The sequence below is a fragment of the Ictalurus punctatus genome, chromosome 10 (assembly GCF_001660625.3).
Source record: "Ictalurus punctatus breed USDA103 chromosome 10, Coco_2.0, whole genome shotgun sequence".
NCBI lineage: Eukaryota > Metazoa > Chordata > Actinopteri > Siluriformes > Ictaluridae > Ictalurus > Ictalurus punctatus.
In genome coordinates this window covers 13,589,206-13,611,352 of record NC_030425.2, presented here as the reverse complement: position 1 = coordinate 13,611,352, position 22,147 = coordinate 13,589,206, and the positions used below count along the sequence as shown (strand labels likewise).

The following is a 22,147-nucleotide window of genomic DNA, read 5'->3' as shown; positions in this document are numbered from 1 at the left end:
ATATGAAGTCGTTTCCTCAACAAATTCTTTTTAATCTCTTTTGAATGTAATCAGATAAAACTTGTTACTGAGAAACCACAAAACCCTCCATCCTGAAGAGTTTCCTATGTCAGTAAACTTAAAGTTACACCTTTACCTCTGACTGTGATGCAGTGCTGACACTGGCGACTCCTTAAATAAATGTTAAATAAACATCTCATAGAAAACTCCACCAGTTCTTACTATAGAAACAATAACATACTAGAACAAGTGCATTAATATAAACCTGTCACTCGTCTTGCAGCTGGAGCTATTGTCAGAGCTGCTGTTGAAGAAATAATGCATCAACGCCTTCTGACCAATCAGAATGGAGAACGCAGCATCTCTGTGGTATAACTGTTAGTAAGCCATTTCTTATTCGTTTAATGTCTTTCAATACATAAAATCCTCTGTGAAGAAACATCTGAAAATGCTTTTTTATGCAGTAGAGGGAAACATTTCGATCTCCTTTCTATCAATGTTAACCCATCTCCACTATTTGTTTTCTACCTTTAATGAGGATGGAGGAGGTGACCTTGAAACCTGCAGAGCTGAGCACACGTCAATCGCCGCCGGTTTCATTCCTGTAGCTCTGAATAATTACACTTGACCGGGTATTTGTTCCAAACATAGTCACAGTACAATCTGACGTCTTAATCTACCAAAAAGTGTTTTTAGAGAAAAATCGTGATCTCCTAACGTGAAATCAACACTATTAATCTTGGGTAGATTGTGTCGTTTTAAAATATGCATAGAATTGAAACAAAAACAACAGGCAGGAGCTGTACTGATCCAGCCAAATGATTTTAATCGATCACTTGTCAGGTAAAGAAGGTAATACAATGACAGGACTAGAATTCATAAGAACACCTATAAATACTGATCAATACACATGGAGCACATTCACATAGCCTGACTCAACATCAGTAGCTATAACAGAGAAATAACACTACTGCAAAAGGAAACCTGTGAGAACATGAGTCCATAGAAACCATAATGTCTCTATCAAGATGTTAGATTTTTCTCTCTGCTCTGGCCACTTTAACATTTTCCCCAATTTGTTCAATAGAAATAGTTCACTTAGAAAAAACAGAAATGACAGGAAATGAAAAGTAGAAAGGTACAGAGTATGTACATCACAGAGGTGAGGAATGGTGCAGCAGATTATTTATACGTCATCAGAATGGTGTGTGGTGTATCGGCTAAACTCACGCTTGAGCCAAACCTTCACTTTTCATAAAATAGCTTCTAAAACCTAATTTACTATATTGTTGTACAAGACAAAATTGTAGGCGGGTTAAAAAATGGAATTTTTTTTTTGCATGATTCCAAAGAGAACAAAGGCTAATGTAAAGAGTCATTTGAGACTAAAGCTGATACTGACAAAATGAACCAAATGACTTGAAGTCAAATATGTACAATAACTAAAAGCAAAATCTAGATCTGTGCTTTGATTAACCACCTCTACACTTCTGTGTGGGATAGAGATTAGTCAACTTGCACTGTCTTGACTCTCTGCTTGCAGTCTGAGAGATCTATCACAAATCACATAGTGTATATGCCAGTTATAATACTGTTAAAGAGCTTGCCTGTGATTCTTCTGCTTAGTGTAGGACAAATTACAAATGCAAAAATGACATACATATGGAACAACCTGTGTCAATTAGGTCTGACTCCTCTTCCTCATTACGTTACTTCCCCCCTTTATAAAAGCATATAAGCAGAAACCCCTTTAGGCAAAGATAATGCAATGAGAAGGAGATAAGCTGCACACACTGCTCATACCAAGTGGCACAGTTGGCAGAAGATAGATGTGCAACTCTAACATGGAGTCTAGACAGAATAGAGGTCACTCCTTTTCCCCTAGCTCACTCCTGCCCTCCTTTAAAACACCTAGAATATAAATACAAAAAGGTACGTCTTACAAAGTGTGCACATCTGTATGTGAACTTTTCGATAGCAAATATTAAACCAAGAGCTTTGACAAAGCTGTTGTCTGTTTATGCATGGTATATCATATTTCATGGGAGACAGATGTTCCTTAAATGGGGCCATGATCCAGAAACCTAACTAGTTTGTGATGCTGCCCCAGAACTTCCGGGATTTCAACGGCTCTGTAGTAATTAGTCAGAAGAGTTGCCCCAGGAAGCCTCAGCTGACTCTTAGAGCTTTGAAGAACACTCTCCAACAAACAGCTATGATCATCCTCCATTTAGAGACTCATTTTCATAATTATAAGTCATTCTTCGGCCTGCTGTTATCCATCTGACCCGCCTTTACGGTTGTATAATGAGGTTAAGCTATTTATATGACACTATATGAAAGAGAGGTAACTTAAAAAGTCTGACAAATGTATATATTACCAGAATCTCATTTTTGAGCAGTTATATTCTAATCCTTCTGTATGTGGTTGATTACTAGTATCAATAATGCCAGCTTCAGAAGCCAGTCAAATGCAAGTCTGATATTTTCTCTAAACAAATCATGAACTAATATCTAAAAGTCACGGTGTGACTCTTAATGTGCATCACACCATCATTTAAGAAATGGACGACAAGGAGATAACTTCGATATTAATTAAGCATGCTTGGGAATAAAAAAGCATGCTTTTTCCATCACCTTGCACATGTCCTTGTCATTGACAAGCTGAATAAAGGCAGCAATGAAGACTAGAGTGGGAAGTGTATTCTCTTGAGTAATTGATGGAGGACAGAGGGAGAGAGATAAGCACAAACAGTGTTGGCATAAAGGGGAGAGCGGATGAAAGCATGGCACTTTATTTTTGTGGTGAGGACGAGAGAAAGGCAGAGAGCTGGTACAGATCTTATTCCAGTCAGCTGCTGCAGCCTTCTTTGGAAAACAGGACACGCACCTGGTCCTTAAAAAAAGAGCAGAGAAGTTACCCAAACCACAGTGAGCACTGAGCACAGTTTCGATTGGAAACACAAATGTTGAGTCTCTGGTGCTATTTTCCTTACATGCCTCTCCAGACAGTTTTAACCCCATGACCTTATGTGTAGCTCAAAGTGGAAGTGAGGCACCTCTACAACTGAACATTATTTCCAGGAGCCCTTTTGGTATCTGTTTGTGTATGGAATGGGATCATCTGTGTCTACAGTGTTGTAGTGGTCTATCATTTTTCATTCACTCCTGAACTATTTAAATCAATTTGAGAAGGTAATTACAGGTACAGGTCATTACTCAAAGGATGTCCACAAGTCTGTGGTTTAAATGGGGTATAATTAAGAGCGTATAGCTTTATCTCTCTCTCTGTCTGTCTTTCTCTTTTATACATTTTCGCTCTTTCATACAAATAGTCACCGAACAATTCTCCAACAATGAGTGGGAAAAATCCTTCTGCATCAAAACAACTGCTACGTTTACCCTTAAAATGATATAAATCCACCAAACATTAAAGAGTTGAAAATGCCTAATTGCAAACTTGGAAGTGTCTCACCTCAAACACTAGAGGGCTGCTAATAAGAAAAAAAATTAGGCTAACACTAATTTAACATGAATGCAACGCAAAATCATTGGGAAATGCTTAAGTATTGTGTGATGAATTCTAGAAACTGTAAATGCAATAAAGAAAGGCATTACACAATACAACCAGTTTGAAGAGACCTGTTGCTTTTAAGATAAAATGAAAGTATTGAGAAAAGAACCCTTTATATATTTCCAAATAAATTGTGCAACCGCATGAGTAATTCTGGCCTGAGTTTCCCAAAAGCATCACAATGGTGGAGCATTAAAACACTCTCTCTACCAGTCAAGATGATCTTACCTTTTAAATGCTTTGGGGAAAATAGGCTCTGCATGGTCTTAGTTTATCCAAAGATAATATGCCAACTGTGCAATGATTTTTGATTACTGGCGTCATGCTAATCAACGGATTTTGGCTAATATCCATTTAGCAATTACTCAGTACATGTTAAAAATGTAAATGTTGAATAGTGCAATTAATGTGACTGATTTCTGGCCCACCTATCCTTTTATTTAATTTGCTGATCACTGAAGTAGAAACAGTGAAAAAAAAAGATTCCTCTGTGTTGCTGCTGTGGTAAAAGATTTTAAACACTAAGACAAAACAACGCTAAGCAATCTTTCTAAATCAGAATAATCATTACTCCTCTTAATGAAATCACAACAACCTATTCAGAATTATTATTTAGTTAAGATAATGCCTTACAAACTGCTAACCAAAGTTAACAAAGATCAAGAAATGTTCTCAATATATGAAAGATATATGATAGTAAAAGATGAGCGTGGTTTCTGTTGATTTGCATTCTGCATTTTAAAATGAAATTTAGCACACTTTTGTACCAAACTGCCACCTCTTATACCTGCTTATGTAAAAGTACAGTACATGACCAAAAAGAGTTTTCAACCCCTAGGGGTATGAATGAACTCTCTTGAATAGGCTCATTTTAGGTACAGTAAAATGCTGGACAGATTAACAGAGTGAAGTTAACAAAAACAAAAACAAAAAAAAAACCAAAAGAAAGATTGTAGTCATTATAGTCTATGTGGAGTCTAACAGCGACCCTTTGATCACAGGTTTGAGGGATAGAGGCTGATGAAGGAAACCGTATGTTTCAGACAGTGCAGGAACAAGGAGAACTTCATTAGGACACAGAAGCATGGGTTTTGAATTTGGTTAGAAATGACCATGACCCTCCTGTCTACCCCGATGACCGCCTGAGCCATGCTTTTTGTGCTTTCTGCGCTCATGATGAGACTTGTGATGATGGCGCCTGTAGCGATGGGACCTCCGAGCTGCAGAAAGAGATGGAAAGGGAAAGCAAATGAACACAGAGCCGCCCAAAAGAAACTACTCCGGACTGCTGGAGCACTTCTTCTTTAGTGCTCTTTAAAGGCCAAATTCAGTTCATGTATTCAGTTTGTTTACTCACACACTCACACATTTGATAAATGATCAATTAAGCCTATGTATAATCCGACATAGTCACTTACACTTTGTGCAGAGGATTTTGGGATGGTCCCATTTACCACTGGCACGGCACTTGGTGGTGGGAATATGGCGCTGGAGAAACCCATCTGCACACTGATAACGCACAACTGAGTGGATATCGTAATGTGAACGCTTGCGGCCTATCAGGAAAGCGTTGTCCACGAGGGGAGGGGGGCCACACAGCACTGCAGTGACAGAGAAAAAAACAATGGTATTAGGTTATCTGGGAAAACCGATCACCTGTGACCGTGGCTAAATAAAAAAATCAGGTTTTAACGCAAAATTGGAGTTTTCTGCCTATAACATACTTTGACATCTCTATTTTGAGAAACATATGTATATTTTACCAAAATGTATTTATTTAGATTACTTTCAAGCATTGCCTTTGTTATCTGCCTGCAAAATCTATTTTGGGTAAGAAGGCAGTATAACAAACACAGTAGGTAAATGCAGTCAAACTGTTAGATGTCTTAAACCTTGCCAGCTAAATGTGACTTCCTTATACAGCTTTGGTCAAATTGCTGGACAGCTACGGGCGGCTGTGTCTCAGGTGGTAGAGTGGGTTGTCCACTAATCGTAGGGTTGGCTGTTTCGATTCCTGGCCCACATGACTCCACATACCGAAGTGTCCTTGGGCAAGACACTGAACCCCAAGTTGCTCCCAATGGCAAGTTAGCGCCTTGCATGTCAGCTCTGCTACCATTGGGGTGTGTGAGTGTGTGTGTGAATGGGTGAATGAGACACAGTGTAAAGCGATTTGGATAAAAGCGCCATATAAGTGCAGACCATTTACGTGTCATAGTGAATTTAGAGTGTAATGGACGATGTTCATTATGCTGATAAGTGACTGCATACTTCCCATCGTAAACGTATAATTGTTTGATAATTATAATTTGTACATGTACTGCATATTAAATTAAATGCAAATGAAATCAAAAGGTAGCGGTGCTCTTAGACAATCTGTGCGTTTGTATCTCTCAGTGGAGTTGGAATGGAATCTTTAAATTAAATTTTCTCCATTTTCATTTTCTCTGGTAACCACAATGCTTTAAAATGTTTTAACATTTGATTGAGGTGCATGCAAACTACATGTAGTGTTCAGAATTTTATATAGAAGAAAATGTCAAAAGGGTTTTACCCTATACCCTTACCACATGTTACATACATCATTAACACATCTTTACTCTCTGTGAACACCAGCTGTTTGTAGAAATTGTTCAATATTGTAGAAATGTCACTGTGGTGGATAGGAAATAGACAGGGCAGGAAAAGAACAGGAAATTAATGTAATTGCACTTCCACTTGGTTTCAGACAAATACTGACAAGACATTATTTACGCGTCACCTCAGTAAAAAAAGCAGAAATATTTTTAGAGTAGACGTAATTATATACAGTACACGTCAATGTTGGTGGAGTATGTCTTTAAGATGTACCACTGAACAATGCCAAACATCAACCATAATGCTCAAGCTTATTGTTCAGTTACACATCTTAAAGCATTTAATTCAGTAACGAAAGTAAAACTAATAGGAAATGTATGTACTTATAAGGGTGATGAAAGGTGTTCAGGAGCCAGTGACAGGTCCTGGGTTAAGGACATCATGATTCAGAAATGCATTTTACTAGTATAACATGCCATATTTCTGAACAAAACAGATCACTGTTTTTCAAAGACTGTGGAAGTTGCAGAGGTAAAACATGACAATACTGTTATTAGAATTCTATAATTCTATATTTAGAAGTAGGCAACAATCATTGCCCTTTGATGGAAGATTGCAGAAAGAGTCTTTTTAAGTGGTTGATACTGATGACCTGATCAAATATGAAACAACATGATGAGAAAGGTTCATTTAGATTCCAGATCGATGAGGTCTTGTTGTAGTTCTTTTCTCTTTCCTTAGATGGCAGTCTTGTTGCTTACTCTCTGTGTCTCTATTACTGAGTATGCAAAATTAAAGTGACCCAAGTCTGCTGTGGTGAGAAAAGAAGCACCACAGGGAACTAATTTGCAGACAGAACACATGTATTAACTGGCAATTTCTTGACAAATCTTCAAGCATCTTCTCCAAACATCTTTCAAACATTAATCAAGAAAATGTAGTAAAATGTATGACAGTTATGGATTTATACCTATCTGGACTGTTATGTGTCACCTGTTCCCTGAGATCTTTGTTGTTGTCAGCAACAACAACAACAACAACTCTAGAACAACAATCAATGCCAAAGGTTATCTGTTACCCTTCCAGATTAATTAGATACTACAAGACAAAAAATTGATCTGAGATGTCTCATGCCAGTCGCTGTTGACATGCATCATCCAGCAGTTCCTCTATGTTCTCAAGATTCCACCGCCTCCTCCACTTGCACTAAGAGCTCTGCTCCTCTGTGGGGCGTGCAGCCAAATGTCATCTAGAAAAGCCCTACTGCTGCACAAAATACAAAAGACCAAATCAATATCATTGAAGATAGGGCAATGAGACGAAGACAGAGGGTAGTTTTTCAGATTCTGCCATTTAGCAAAAACATTACTCAGTTCCTCACCCTACCTGGGATATTATTGCTGGACAAATAACACATTTACACAGAGTTTATTGTGTTGGATGGTGAATGGTGCCACTCTCCAACTGTTGCTCTTGAATAAAGCTGAAATTTCACAGTTAAAATTCATTTATTGCAGCAGCCCCAGGGAGATTTTTGCATAATAACGCTGCGTGATGTTTTTCAAATGCCTGTAGATCCAAGCAAAACACTTCAGGATGTTTCCCACTGCGTTTATAGTGCTGTCAAAAGCTGGAAGGTGATTTAATATTATAGTCACATGTAGGACATTGCTTTACTGACTCAGGGTTTAGTACTGCCTAAGGGCAGACAGAGCTTCACTAAAAATCTTGTAGACGGGTGTTCTGTAAGGTTTACAAGAACATACAATGCAATGAACATCATCTGTCTTTTTAAGAGAGTCTACTCTGCAAAAAAAATGACATCTTTATAAGTGAAATTATATTGAACATAGCTGAATACAATAAACCAATAAACCATTTCCCCACAAATTTCAAGCTTGAAATAGTTTTATTCTATTGGCAGCTAACTTTAAGCTTTTATTTTTAGACAGAAGCAAAATTATCTCCCAAAAGCATAATACAATTTTAAATCTTGAAATATGTAAAAGCCTCTAAAACCCACAGAATAATCTTATACTTTATTTATAATAATCTCATAATAAGAAATTCACTTGTTAAGTTATATTTTGTTCAGTATAGAATTTTTTTTGCAGTTTATCGAGGTACAACTAGTAATATATTTCCATGGTTAAAACTAGTAAAGCAGCATTACAGGCTGTATTGGTATAATAATAATAATAATAATAATAATAATAATAATAATAATAATGTTTAAGAATAAGGATATGAGATAATTACCATATACCATAAAAATCCATTTTCAACTGTCAAGGTGTCAGCTGTACAGAGTTCAAAAAAATAATAATTTAATAATGTGCACTCTACAGGTATAGGTATTTTGAATTGTATTTAGTTACAATGAAATACTGGAATTTTTCATGTGAACATGCTGCATTATGTAATTATAGAAGTACATGTGTATGTGCATAATGGTGCATAATGGTGCATAGATTTAGAAATATGGCATAAAACTGAAATCTTCATACATTATGTTGAACGTTATGCTGAAGTCACTGAGTCATTTCTCATTCTTTCACCACATCAATCAGCCTTGGCTTCTAATCACTGCTGATGACCTGCACTGATGCATGCTGGGATGTGCTAATCACAGTGAGGAGTCCATTTCTTGATTAGTTCTTTTTGCACTGTGATTGAAATGGGAATTTTCACTCAACTTCTTCTACTGGACCGCCAACCTTGATAAGAAAACCACCAATGTCTCCAGATAGAAGACGTGTGATTTATTTTAAACAGGAATTTAGAGTAGAGAATGAAACATCTGGAGTTAATCCTAAATGTGGATTTTTGTTCACAATCTCAAAAGTTCCAAAGAATGATTTATAAAATTACACACTACCTAAATCATTCATCCACGGACCTGTTTATCCATATTCATTTTAAAGTTATGCAGACATGAACAAACATCAACTCTATCTAGAAACTCCATTTCAAATACCCTTTAATGGTGAGTAGATCAGTTTTCCATTCACATTTGCCCTGTAGACTTGCAGGTTCAATGGGTTTTTGATATAACGGCCACCAGTTTGTTTGTTTTTTTACTTCATTCACCCAACCACCAGAAAATCTCTACTTTCCAAAAAGAAAACCTTTAATTTCAGCATGAAATGTTTGTTTACATATAACATACTCCTTTTGGTTCATATATTTCTCAATGGCATAAAGCACCTTGCCCCTGTGGTACATGCTAATCTTCTCCAAATCCAGCCACCTGGTGCACTATGCATGATGTGATCTGGCTGTTGGTATGGACTACTTTTACTTTTTCCATATTAATAAGCTTGAACAGTGAAAAGACTGAGCAATAAGCTTGAACAGTGATACAACTGAGAAATATACAGTACAGTACAGCACGAAACCTCACATTTTTAAATATTTCATCGAGTCACTAGCCTGACTCAAATAATGTCAATGTGCATCAAGAGAATACCACAGCTCACAGCTGAAATGCTAGCTAAAGGCTTTCTGCCTTTTTATTTTGAGGGCACAAAGATACTCACTACACAAGATTAAGACTTTGGCTACAGTACATGAAGTCGCCCATCCCAGGTACTCAAGCACTCAATTATTTTCCATAGTCATCGCTTTTGTACCTACGTAATTGGGCAAACATACATACCATGGGACTGAACAGCACATTGGAGCTTTCACTTGCCCAGTGGACTAGCAAATAAATCTTTAATTTGTCTATCCCTGCACTAAGATTTAGTCCTCAGGAAAAAGTGAGCCAGTACGAGTGTAGTGGTGCAAGAGTGCCATTTAAAAAAAAAAAAAAAAAAATGTTGTAAGCAACCAGAGTAACCAATCACATTCCAGCCAGGCCGCCAAACCTGGCTATTCTGTAAGCTCTGTCTGCTCCATATGCAAATCTTCAGACAAAATTAGTATAATTGGCACACAAAGGAGTGAACTGAACCACCAGTGGTATTACAGAAGGACCACAAACTACTTCATGTTATAATGAAGCTTTTAAAAAAGGTACTCCTGACAAAACCTCTATCACACTTTCGCTGCTTCAAGAGGCACAGCAGAAGGATGAGTACAAAGCTGAGGTTACACTCCAAGGGGCAGATGAGTGATTGAGAGTGATTTAGGATATGATATATGATAAGATGAGACAGGACTCCAAAAATATGTATGTACTTAGCGTTACTATAAGTTGACACCTTTGCTGCAAGTGTTCAAAAGTGCCTTGAAGGCTTATGCCAATATGTATTAACGTATGGAATACAGAAATTCGTAAATAAAAAAAAACACCCATGAGCAAACAGAATGCTGAGCACACTTCTTTCGATTCTCTCTTCCCTTCTCTCTCACACACCTGTGCCTTTCTTGCAGATGTAGGGCAGCTTGTAGTTGCAGGGCACGTCGTTCCATTTGCCATTCTCATGGGCGATCATCACCACGCAGTCCTCTCCTCCCGCAAAGAAATTATCAGGCTGGTTCTCCCTCCAGTTCTCATATTGCTGCAGAAGGCAGGGATATTTCAGACACAAACATAATCCCTTGACTTTGCTAGCCATTTAACATACCCTGCCACATATTAAGCATATTACAAATTCGTTTCCAGATACAGCAAATTTGATTTGAGGTCTTGGATATAAGCAAGTTTTCTGGCATTACAAAGTTTGGAGAGTGAAATGTTTTGAGGTGTAATTTGTCTCAGAGCATGCACTGACTGAGAGCTGTGCTATTTAAAAAATCCCTAAATTGCATAAGAACAGAAAAATCCCACCATAGGCAGTTTTTGATTAAACATTGCAGCTGCCTCATGCCTTGACCCAACCTTCTGCTTTCTTTTAAAAGGATTCTGCACTCAAGCTGTCTTGCTTCTTGCAGTCAGCAGACTACTCATCAAAAAAAGCAACTGAACAAAAAAAAAAACTGACAAAGGAATATGTCAATCAAACAAATTAGATGGAAACATCTACTGGCAGACAAGTGAGCATATGGCCTCGCCTCACCAGATCCATGTTATCAGTCCAGTGGAAATCCTCCTCCACGGTTCTGTCATTCAGACCAATCCAAGTGTTTTCGTGGCTCATACCTGATAATAACAGATCAAAAAGTCAACCAAAACCAGATTTTTCATTTGGTATTCAATCGCAGATCTAAAACTTTTTAAAGCCCAGTTTTCTCCCAAATTAGTCATAAACACTTCCCACCCTAGCTGAGTCTCTCCTATTGGTTGACTCTGGGAGGGTGAGGGGTTGCTTCCTCCAACACAATTTTAAACTGTAATGCAGTTTCATTGGGCAGTTAAACACACTTGGAGGAGCTATTACATGTGAGAATGGCTAGCATCACTCTGATCAGCAAGTAAGAGGAATGCTATCCTTCCCACCCAGCAAGCAGGGCCAAAGTATATCCTCTTGGACTTATCAGGATTCAATTTGTAATCTCCCAATGAGAAGGGGTTGCTGTGAACTCAAGAGTCAAAAACACACCATTTTAAGTCATACTCCATGATTACTCACAAACCAGGTTCAGCTTCACAACCAGTATCCAGCAGTGACTTTTTACTCCCCTACCAAATATTTCCACTCTCAGACATCATTCAGGTTTAAAGCATGCACTAATGTCTGCTCCTAACACACAGACACTCTCTGTCAAAAATATAATTGTGTAACATACCATATGCAAGTTGACCCAGACCCCATAAAGCGAAAAAGCATTTTGGAGAAGGGAGAATAAAATTTCAATCCTAGTGTTTGAGATGAACATCATTATAGGGACCATTAATCTCCCTAATGGCTGAGCTTCTTTAATTGAAGGAGTAGAGACTAGTGTTTTCAAGATGATTAAACACACCTTTTTGGCTCCGCAGTGGTGCAACTGAAAAGCTTTTGCCCTATCAACAAGAAATCCCCAAAAAATGCTACAGCCAGCTGTGGCTGGAAGTCCAAGAGAGCAAAATTGGCCATGTTGTCTAGGTGGGAGGAATGGCATACTCTCTCTCCCTATCAGTTAGAGCAACACTAGCCAATCATGGGCATCTGTGAGTTCAGATATGTGGAAGAGTTTGGCTGGTTTCACACATCTTGGAAGAAGCATGTGATAGCCCTCACTGTCCTTGAGTGGTAGCTGTCATATGATAGAGCTGGGAACTGGCCAAGTCTAAATTAGCAAGAAAATGATGGGCTTTTTGGGGTAAATTTGCTGTTTCTCTATGTGAAGGCAATGTGTTCAAAACAGTGGTGAACAGCAAGTGTCTCTACAATGTCATTAAATATATACTAGCTTGGTATTGCATGCAAATTATTGTAATAGTATATTCTATGTATCCCACTACATTGATGGCAGGACTGTACATTGTAAGAATATTATTACATATGAAAGAACAAATTTGAATAAAAGTCAGTTCCCACAGAAAGCTTTTAGTCATGCACAAATGTCTATTTTAACCGGCATTTATATCCACACCAGCTGCAAGACGTGCTATAAAATCATGCTCCCATTTGTCTAAGAGGTTTTTTTTTATAAGCACATAAACTCCATAGACATCCACCCGAATGTATTAAAAATAACATTACTCTATTAAAACTAATTTATTTACACAATAGTCAGCAGTATAAATGCTTTAATGATACCAACACCATTTGCAATTCTCATCTCAAATCCGCATGTTCATTTTCTTTGTCATTGTCTCCCTTTGATGCTTTACATGTAGGCCCACTATCAAAACAGAATTTCTAAGTATTTAAATATTAACTCCACATTCGCCTACATATACAGTATGGAACAATAAACGTTTGACATTTTTTCATTCTTGTTTCCATTCCGGAGTTGCTGTGAAGCAGAATATATAGATAACGCTCTCAGTCAACGGGCTTTAATTCGTCTGTGCCATGTAGTGATTAGTTAATAAAAAAAGATGTGTGTTTTTTTCAAAGACACTCATCTTCCCATTAACCAACATGTTTGATTGTAATGCAACCAGACGTAGTTAGTAGCCTGTGTATTGACCTGGAACATTCAGTTCCACTGATAAAAACACCAACTCTGAATTTTGTGTTAGTCATGTTTTTTAAAGACATATAAGTCAAATACTGTTTTAACTGCAGGTCTAGACTGTACAATTTAGCACAACTCTTGCCTTTTATGTCCTTTTTTATTTCTTTGCCCAGATCTGTGTCAACTTAAGCACCAGTTACACCAACTTTCACTTCATATAAATATTGACATATCATTTGAACTTAAGTCACAGAACTGATTTGCCAGCTATAATCACCCACGAACAGCCAATTGGTCTTAATGTACAGTATTTGAGCTAATTTTAATCATTGTAGAAGGGCAGCACTAGACATGTTAACACTTTTCTAAAACATGTATAAAGTGCTCATTGGATGTCCTGCAAACGCATTACACAGTTTGTTAAATGAATTGAGTGACTAACTGTTGATGAAGTCCTGCTCTTCTCTGTTGTGAATGCTAGCCAGGTGGCCATTGTGTTCTCTGCAATCTTTCTCTGCATCTTCCCAATTGAGTCGGTGAATGAAGTATCTGTAACAATGACCGTGGAACTTCCTCCAGTTATGATCACAACCTTCAGTATCTGCAGGAAGAGTGAAGGTGAGAGAGAGACAGAGAGAGGATAGAGAGAGAGAGATAGAGAGAGAGAGAGGAGAAAGAGTTCAGTTAGTGCCACTGAAAAGCTAAAGCCACCTTCTATTCTTTTCCTATTCACACTCCCATGCACACACACACACACACACACACACACACACAAATGTGTCAATCAACAGCACTAAAGAGACACGTCTAACTGTTTCATTTCCTCTTCTTGGCGTTTATGTTCTGGTGCTCTAATCCGTGTCTGTGCACTTTATGAGTGAACAGCTTAGCATTAGCACAAAAGAAAGCAATGCAGAGAAATGTCTTCCATTACTGTGCTCAATGGTTAATTAAGCCCTGTCACATCCTTGTCTGAGCATCTGAGCAGACTCTCTCCAACCCTCAAGGGCTTTGAGCATCTGTGCAGAAGAGGAGGCATAATCTGCACACTTTTGTGTTTATGTGCGTGTTTGTGTGTGCATTCATGTGTGAGAGCATGAATGTATACTAATACATACTGTATGTCTGTGTGTGAGTGGAGTGTGCAGGTTTTATATGCAAGCCTGTTTCAACACCCTGGACAGATCATTTCAGGAGCCTCGTAGCACTGCACACCGCTTTCTTCCAGCAAACCTAAAGCGACACCTGCAAATTGGCCAGTGCAAATTGGGCCGTATGGGCTGTGATTAGCATGCATGCCTGTAGAAGCCCAGGCTGAGAGGAAGGTGTTATGAGCCAGAGTACTGTAAAGTAAAAAGGTGAAAAAGACAGGCTGATGTAATTTTCTCTGCAGTATTAGTTCTCATTCATCACATATTTGATCACTTCCGAAGAACTTTTATACAACGTGGACATGACATGGAGGGTAAGCTGCCTTTGTTCTACTTCACTAAAGTGCTCAGTAGTGTTGCAGAAGTTCTGCTTAATGGTTCCTACCTTCACTTTCTCTTCTCACTACCATGAAGTACAACAGACAAAGAACAAAAATGCATTCTGCACAGTTATAATAAAAATGATTCTGCATAGTTATAATAAAAATGATTCTGCATATTTATAATGCAAAATTATGAAATGTAAAAAATGGAATTAACATAAAAAAAGTAGAAATATAATTAAAGTCCATAGTAGCAGAGATCTAGTTAAACTGCAATAAGAATTTTAGGGGTTTTTTGGACTGTGCAAAATAATTGCAATATAATTACATAATTAATAGAGGGCATATTTAAATACCTCAGAAATGGATACTTTTTCCAAGTAACAAGGTGGTAAACACCTACTAGGTGTATACTTTCATTTCCACACATATGATTTGAAGCTAAAAACACTCTCATTCAGGGGTCAGAAATAATGCAACAGAAAAAGCGAACCTTTGGCAAGCAAACCATATACCTACTGTAGAAATCACAGAAATCAACAAAACACAGAAAAGTTTCAAACACTTTGTAAAACGTGTCCAGCATTTATTGTGTGTCCTTTGGCCAGGATATCCAGAATGCATCATATATCTGTAGCATGTTAGCGCTGTGCCCAGGCTGAACAAAACAACAACATGCTGTTCGCAAAATACACAGCAGTTCAGATCACTTCCTGCAGCTGGGTTGTTTGCTGTGTTCTCACCTGGCTAAACGAAACACACCTAGGTTCGAATAAAATAAAATAAGTGTTGCACATGTGGAAGCCCCCAAATTCACCCTTTCCTACCTAATTCTTAAAACCTGTCAATAACTGTAGCGTAATGACTAAGAGACAAGACAGTATGGCCTTGCTCATCAGAAGCCTATTAACCACAATAACAAAAAGCGAGACAGTCTTGTCTCTTGCATTAAGAGTTGGGTGGTTATGAAATTAAAAAACTTTTGTGTTACACAAGCATCCCTCTCTCAGACACAGTCTGACTGCACAGCAGTTGATATATTATTGTCCACTGGGAGCATGTCCAAATCAGATGGCTTCAGTGGAGCCCAACCTGTTATCTCCAGTAGCAGGAAGAATACAGATGCAGGAGTCTCTTCAAGCTACTCTAGGCATACAGTGTGAGTCAGTGAGGGTGGGAGTGGTGAGTGGTCCACTTTTTCCTCCCTATCTGCCAGGCTTTGTCCCAAAGACATGTGGAATTTATCGCTGGAGAGCACATGTTATTGGCAAATAAATGACTTCTCGCCTTCTCCATTTTCTTTTGTCATACATATCATTAATAATACATGCACTGTGGAAGAGCGCTCAAAACAGATTCTGAGATCTGAGAATTTGCTTGTGCTTTGTTGTCATTATTCAAAGGATTAAAGACTCACCCCAATTAAAAACAAATATCAGTGCCCCTGCTGACTGGTTACTCTATTTCGTGATTAATATTCATCCACCTGAATGAGCAGCAGTTAAAAATAAAATGGGGAAATGCTTCCAAGTGAGTGATTGGGTCATTTATCTCCATCACAAGGTGATATTTTAGTGCTTTAGTGTTCAGGACCCGTGATGATAAAAGATTTAGCAAGGGGGAGGAGGGGGTGATTTTAAGGGCTTGTCTGTTGATGGCACTCTGTGGAGACGGGTGGCTCGCTGCCATTTGTAAGTGAGACAGTCAGCTTTGCCAGCTCTCTGAACATGTTTTTTGTTGCATGCCAAGATAAACAAAAACACATCATTAGCATATGTGTTGGGGATAAAAGGGAACAGGGAAGGCGCTCCAGTCTGTATGATCTACTAATGTGTGTGGATTCTCTCAGCTCTCTGTAAATAGACATGGTGAAGAAAACTTGTGCCAGGTACATTAAGAAAAACTGTTATGAACAGAGAGTATGGAGTGCCTGAGACCATTTACTGTGTAAGAGCAATGGAGACATCAGAGCTAGAAGAGAGAGAAGGAGAGGGGGAAACATGGGAGAAGAGCGGGAGTTTATATAGAAACAGCACATGGAAAAGACAGTGAAGAAGATATGAGCTCATGTTCTTGTCTAACATCTGTGGAAGGTTGTTGTTGAATTAGCAGTCTCAATTTAAAGGACTTAGCAAGGTGGATGCAAGTCAACATATTTATAAAATTGTGGACCTGGAGGTCTGCTTTAGTTACCAGCTTACTGTGTGAAAAGTGTTGGAAGTCCAGACCTCAGCCTCACTGAGATGCTGTGGTGAGATCTTAAGAGAGCTATGCATAAACGAATTCCCTCAAACAGCAATGTTATAAAGAAGAGTGGGCCAAAATGTCTCCAAAACGATGTGAGAGACTGATAAACTCCTATAGATAATGTTTACTTCAAGTTATTGTTGCTAAATGTGGTTCTACATGTTACTGATTTATAGGCTGTATTTATTTTTCCGACCTGATTTGTCATAGGTGTGTGTGTGTGTGTGTGTGTGTGTGTATGTTTGTGTGTGTTGCTACCTGAGGAATCAGCCAGTAGTTGGAATGCTCATGCCACTGATGTCACTGGTCTAAGAAGGCTGCTCTGCCACATGTGTCCGGTCTTAAACTCTCAGCACTCACTAAACACTCTCTGCACTCACTAAACACTCTCTGCACTCACTAAACACTCTCTGCACTCACTAAACACTCTCAGCACTCACTAAACACTCTCTGCACTCACTAAACACTCTCTGCACTCACTAAACACTCTCAGCACTCACTAAACACTCTCAGCACTCACTAAACACTCTCTGCACTCACTAAACACTCTCAGCACTCACTAAACACTCTCTGCACTCACTAAACACTCTCAGCACTCACTAAACACTCTCTGCACTCACTAAACACTCTCTGCACTCACTAAACACTCTCTGCACTCACTAAACACTCTCAGCACTCACTAAACACTCTCTGCACTCACTAAACACTCTCAGCACTCACTAAACACTCTCAGCACTCACTAAACACTCAATAGCACTAACCCCCAAAACCCACCAACAGAAAGCATCTGTGAGTGATGAGCCTACCCCTTGATTAAGTAAGCACAAGATGTGCTCTTCTTCCCTCAGTGAACTTGGCAAAGATTACACTTCAGCATATGGGCAGGAAGCAAGACTCTAGTGCAACATTACAACTATGCAAATGTAAATAGTTCTAGTCCTATTTACGGGGGAAGAGTTTAAAAATTGTCTTGTAAACAATGGACAAGTAAAATGTTCAGGGACAAGGTGAAGCTCAGAAATCATAAACCATTACCTGCCAAATTCCTGAATCCACTATGGGAATTTGCGCTACTTAATAATCAGTTGTCACATACACATTGATGAAAAAAAACTCATCAACTGATAAAGAAGAAATGAACTGAAGTACAAAACAATTAATCGATCTACGAGACATTAAAAAGCATTTAACACACTTGAAATTTCTTTTTTGATAAGGCGTTAACCAAGTGATCATTTAATTCAGTCCATTTAATCTACTCCTCTTTCTATTATCGCTTTGCCCTCCGTCCCAGGACGCGGGACCTGAACCAAGCCGATAATTTCACCGATTTTTAAAGTGAAGCTGTTGTTACTCAAAGATTTCTGCTTTCTCACACTGAGTGGTGATCACTGAGAAAAACAGACTAGTATGTACATCAAAAAATGAAAGTGTGTGTGTGTATGAAAAAGTGTGGCTTGTCAGTTGATTTGTCTATTGATGAATTGATTGTTCAGTGGCACAAATAGGCCCTATAGTCCACCCTGCTCTACTTGGGAATTCCTCTACGTGATATGTGTTATTACAGTTAAGAAATTTTCATTAGTGTGAATGATGTCTAAGGGCTCAGGTGGCTGAAATTAATTTGCTCGCACCAGTACTTTCTGATACAGGATCCCAGTGGAACCGTCTATCTCAATTATTTGCATATCTGGGTCTCCATCTCAGTCCTGCTCCTTCCAATCTGCCAGTCAATCAGCTGCCCTTTACACAAATGCACAAAGACAATGTGTGGGATGATGTCATCCAGCACGTGAAGCCGAAAATTTCATTAATGACAGTCCCTTGAAGGCATTTGATATGACTACAAGTTCATGAAGCAATCACAGTGATGTAACAATATTGTAACATACTTTATCTATTTGATTAATTCTTGCTAATTTCCTTTTGCAATTGCAATTTTGGGCTTGGCCAATTCTTTTTTGCCCCGGAGTGTGTATCACGCTATTTAATATTCAAGCATACGCACTGGCTGAGTGGTATGTCAACAAACAGCCTGCAAATGCACTTAACCGCAGTACTGACATCCTTAAGCCTAAAGTCAACAAACATGCCACATTATTTATCCAAATATTATTTTGTTGTCCTGTTCACTTAGCATGCACGATCCTGTGCATTTATTATTATGGCTTTAGTGTATATTTTGCACTTTTGTGCATATTAACTTTATTTAGTAATGTGTATTGTGCCGATACAACTCACCAACCACTTTATTAGGAACACATGTACACCTTCTCATTCATGAAATTACCCAATCAGCCAATCATGTGACAGCACAGTGCATAAAATCATGTAGATACAGGTCAAGAGTTTAAGTTAATGATCCCATCAAACAACAGCTGCACTTACAACAGTCTTAAACATTTACACAGAATGCTGCGAAAAACAAACAACATCCAATGAGCAGCAGTTCTGCCAGCAGAAACAGCTTGTTGATTAGACAGGTCAGATGAGAATGGCCAGTCTGGTTCAAGCTGGTAGGAAGGCTACAGTAACTTAAAAAACACTCTTTACAACCAGGGCTCTACGGTAACAATTTATTTAGGAGCACTTGTGCCCGTGAGCTTAAATGAAGTGAATGCGCTGTCTATTAGAGTTGGTGAAGGGAGTGAAGGAGAGCAGCAGGGTACTCTATGTTTGCAGACTGAACAGTTGCTACTCTTCATTATGATTGGTGAGGAATTATTTAATAAAGAAGTCTGAATTACACACAGCCTTGTAGCGTTAACATTATTATTAATTTACTGGTGCCTGATGCCGCTGTAGCTACACGAGCATGTCACAGTCGCAGGTTCAGGTCATTCTGCGTGATCAATAAAAGTTCGCCGTTTGTGAGATCGCAAGTTGAGGGATGCAGATGATGTTATCATAATGGCTTCTTTGCAGTATTTACAGACTTGTTCGGTTGACTGAGGTGATGAAAAGCAGTGCGTAAGTAACCACTGTGCGGTGTAGATGCATTTTGGACTTCCTGTAGTTTTTAATCTTATTATATTATACAACTCCGAACAGGTCGCACCGGTGCGCCTATATATGTTTTCACAGTCACACAAAGTACTTTTCAGTTGCAAATGCTACTGAAATGGTCGCACTGCAGAGCCCTGACAACCATGGTGATCAGAAAAGCTTCTCAGAATGCACACCACATTGATTCTTGAGGTGGATGACCTAGAACAGCAGAAGACCAATTTTTTTTCTGCTGTTCTACACACAAACACACACACACTCAGGAGAAATATAGATGTCCCTTTTTCAGGAGACTGTATTTTAAAGATAATTTTGTAAAATCCAAATAAGCTTTACAGATCTTTATTGGAAAGGGTTTAAATAATGTTTTTCATGCTTGTTCAGTGAACCTTAAACAATTATTGCACATGCACCTGTGGAACAGTCCTTAAGACACGAACAGTTTACAGGCGGTAGGTAATTAAGGTCACAGTTACAATAACTTAGGACACTAAAGAGACCGTACTACTGACTCTGAAAAACACCAGAGGAAAGATGTCTAGGGTTCCTGCTCACCTGCGTGAACATGCCATAGTCCTGGCAGGGACTGCAGGGAGGCATGAGGACTGCAGATGTGTCCAGAGCAATAAACTGCAATGTCTGTAATGTAAGACGCCTAAGACAGTGCTACAGGGAGACAGGAAGGACAGCTGATCATCCTTGCAGTGGGAAATTACATGTAATCATGTGTGTCCCTCCAGACGTGATGGAGAACTTGTAAATGTCTTGGTGGAAGAGTGGAGTAACATCTCACAGCAAGAACTGACCAATCTGGTGCATCCATGAGGATGAGATGTACTGTGGTACTTAAAGCAGCTGGAGGACACACCACATACTGACTGTTACTTTTAATATTGACCCCCACTTTGCTCAGGGACTCATTATTCCACTTCTTTTCATCAAATGTCTGTGAAACCTGTTCAGTTTATGTCTCAGTTGTTGAATATTTTTATGTTAATACTAATATTTACACATGTTAAGAAATTTGCTGGAAATAAAAGCAGTTGAATGTGAGAGGATGTTTCTTTTTTAGCTGAGTTTATCTCTCTCTCTCTCTCTCTCTATATATATATATATATATATATATATAGAGAGAGAGAGAGAGAGATAATATTATAATATTAATATATTATCTCTTCTCTATATTATATATGTATATGTAGAGAGAGAGAGAGAGAGAGAGAGAGAGAGAGAGAGAAGTAAATAGGGAAGTTTCAGTGTGTGCGTGTGTGTATGCACACACACACACAGACACACACACACACACACACACAGAAATTTCTCTATATACTGTTTATCCTAATGCTTTAAACAGTACCTCAAATACCTCAAAAAATATCCTTGTTCGAGTGGCAGTCAGCATTCAGTAGCACAGTGTACACATAGTGAAATGGTGGTTCAGTATGCCAGAAGCTGCATTAATAACTTATCAGACTCACATAACAGCACACCAGGGATTTCATACCTTTACTCAAGTTCATCTCTCGCTTTCTCTCCATGAAATTAATATTTATGCATTGTATTGAGAGAGAGAGAGAGAGAGAGAGAGAGAGAGAGAGAGAGAGAGAGAGAGAACATTAACGATAGCATGAAATATGTTTTTGAGAAATAAATAATATTCATCCAACAGTCTTGGGATTAATTAACTTCTATAGGTGTTCTGCTCCTATTGCTATTTAATTGTGTTTGAAAGTGACTTATACCACTAGGAGCACACAAAATTATGCGTTTGTATTTCCCTGCACTTTCCTTTGGTAATTTATTTCAGTTATTGAACAGTCAAGCTAATAAGAGTTTATCACGCATTCCAGGCGGGCAGAATTTGCCAGGTATGCTTTGAGGTGCTCCATAAGTTCCTTTGCTGCAGTAAGCAAAAGGAAGGGGGGAATAAAGCACAGCCAAAAAATCCACCAAAAATCCTTCAGGGTTTTCCCGCAAGTACTACGACAAGTTATGTTTATTCACTAAAGGACACCTTCAAACTCACCCCTATTTAACACAATGAATAAATAGAAACAAACTCCCGATTTAGAGTGTGTTTTAAATTTATCATCTCATTGTTCCACAGTGCATTTCTCCTGTGAGCAATTGTATTTATAGATCCAAGAGCACAATATGGTTCCCAAAAGACTGTAATTAACGTAACATTATCTCGCATGTGCTGAGAGCCAGACTGGAGTTAGCTGGCCTCTGAAGCATCATGGTCACTTGTCAAGTTTGGCAATGGGAAACTCTGG

General features: G+C 38.6%; 1 protein-coding gene across 2 annotated transcripts in view; it reads right to left on the bottom strand.

The window, feature by feature from the left end:
• Positions 1–806: 806 nt before the first annotated feature.
• The window catches only part of ncanb (neurocan b), a 125,139-nt gene continuing 103,798 nt past the window's right edge, over positions 807–22,147 (bottom strand). For both annotated transcript variants that reach the window (XM_017477320.3, XM_017477319.3), the window contains exons 11-15: positions 13,587–13,745; positions 11,155–11,237; positions 10,512–10,656; positions 4,993–5,175; positions 807–4,794 (exon numbers count right to left, since the gene is read on the bottom strand). In XM_017477320.3, coding sequence (XP_017332809.1) covers positions 4,676–4,794; positions 4,993–5,175; positions 10,512–10,656; positions 11,155–11,237; positions 13,587–13,745 — 689 coding nt within the window. In that variant the 3' untranslated portion in view covers positions 807–4,675. The remainder of the gene's footprint in view (positions 4,795–4,992; positions 5,176–10,511; positions 10,657–11,154; positions 11,238–13,586; positions 13,746–22,147) is intronic.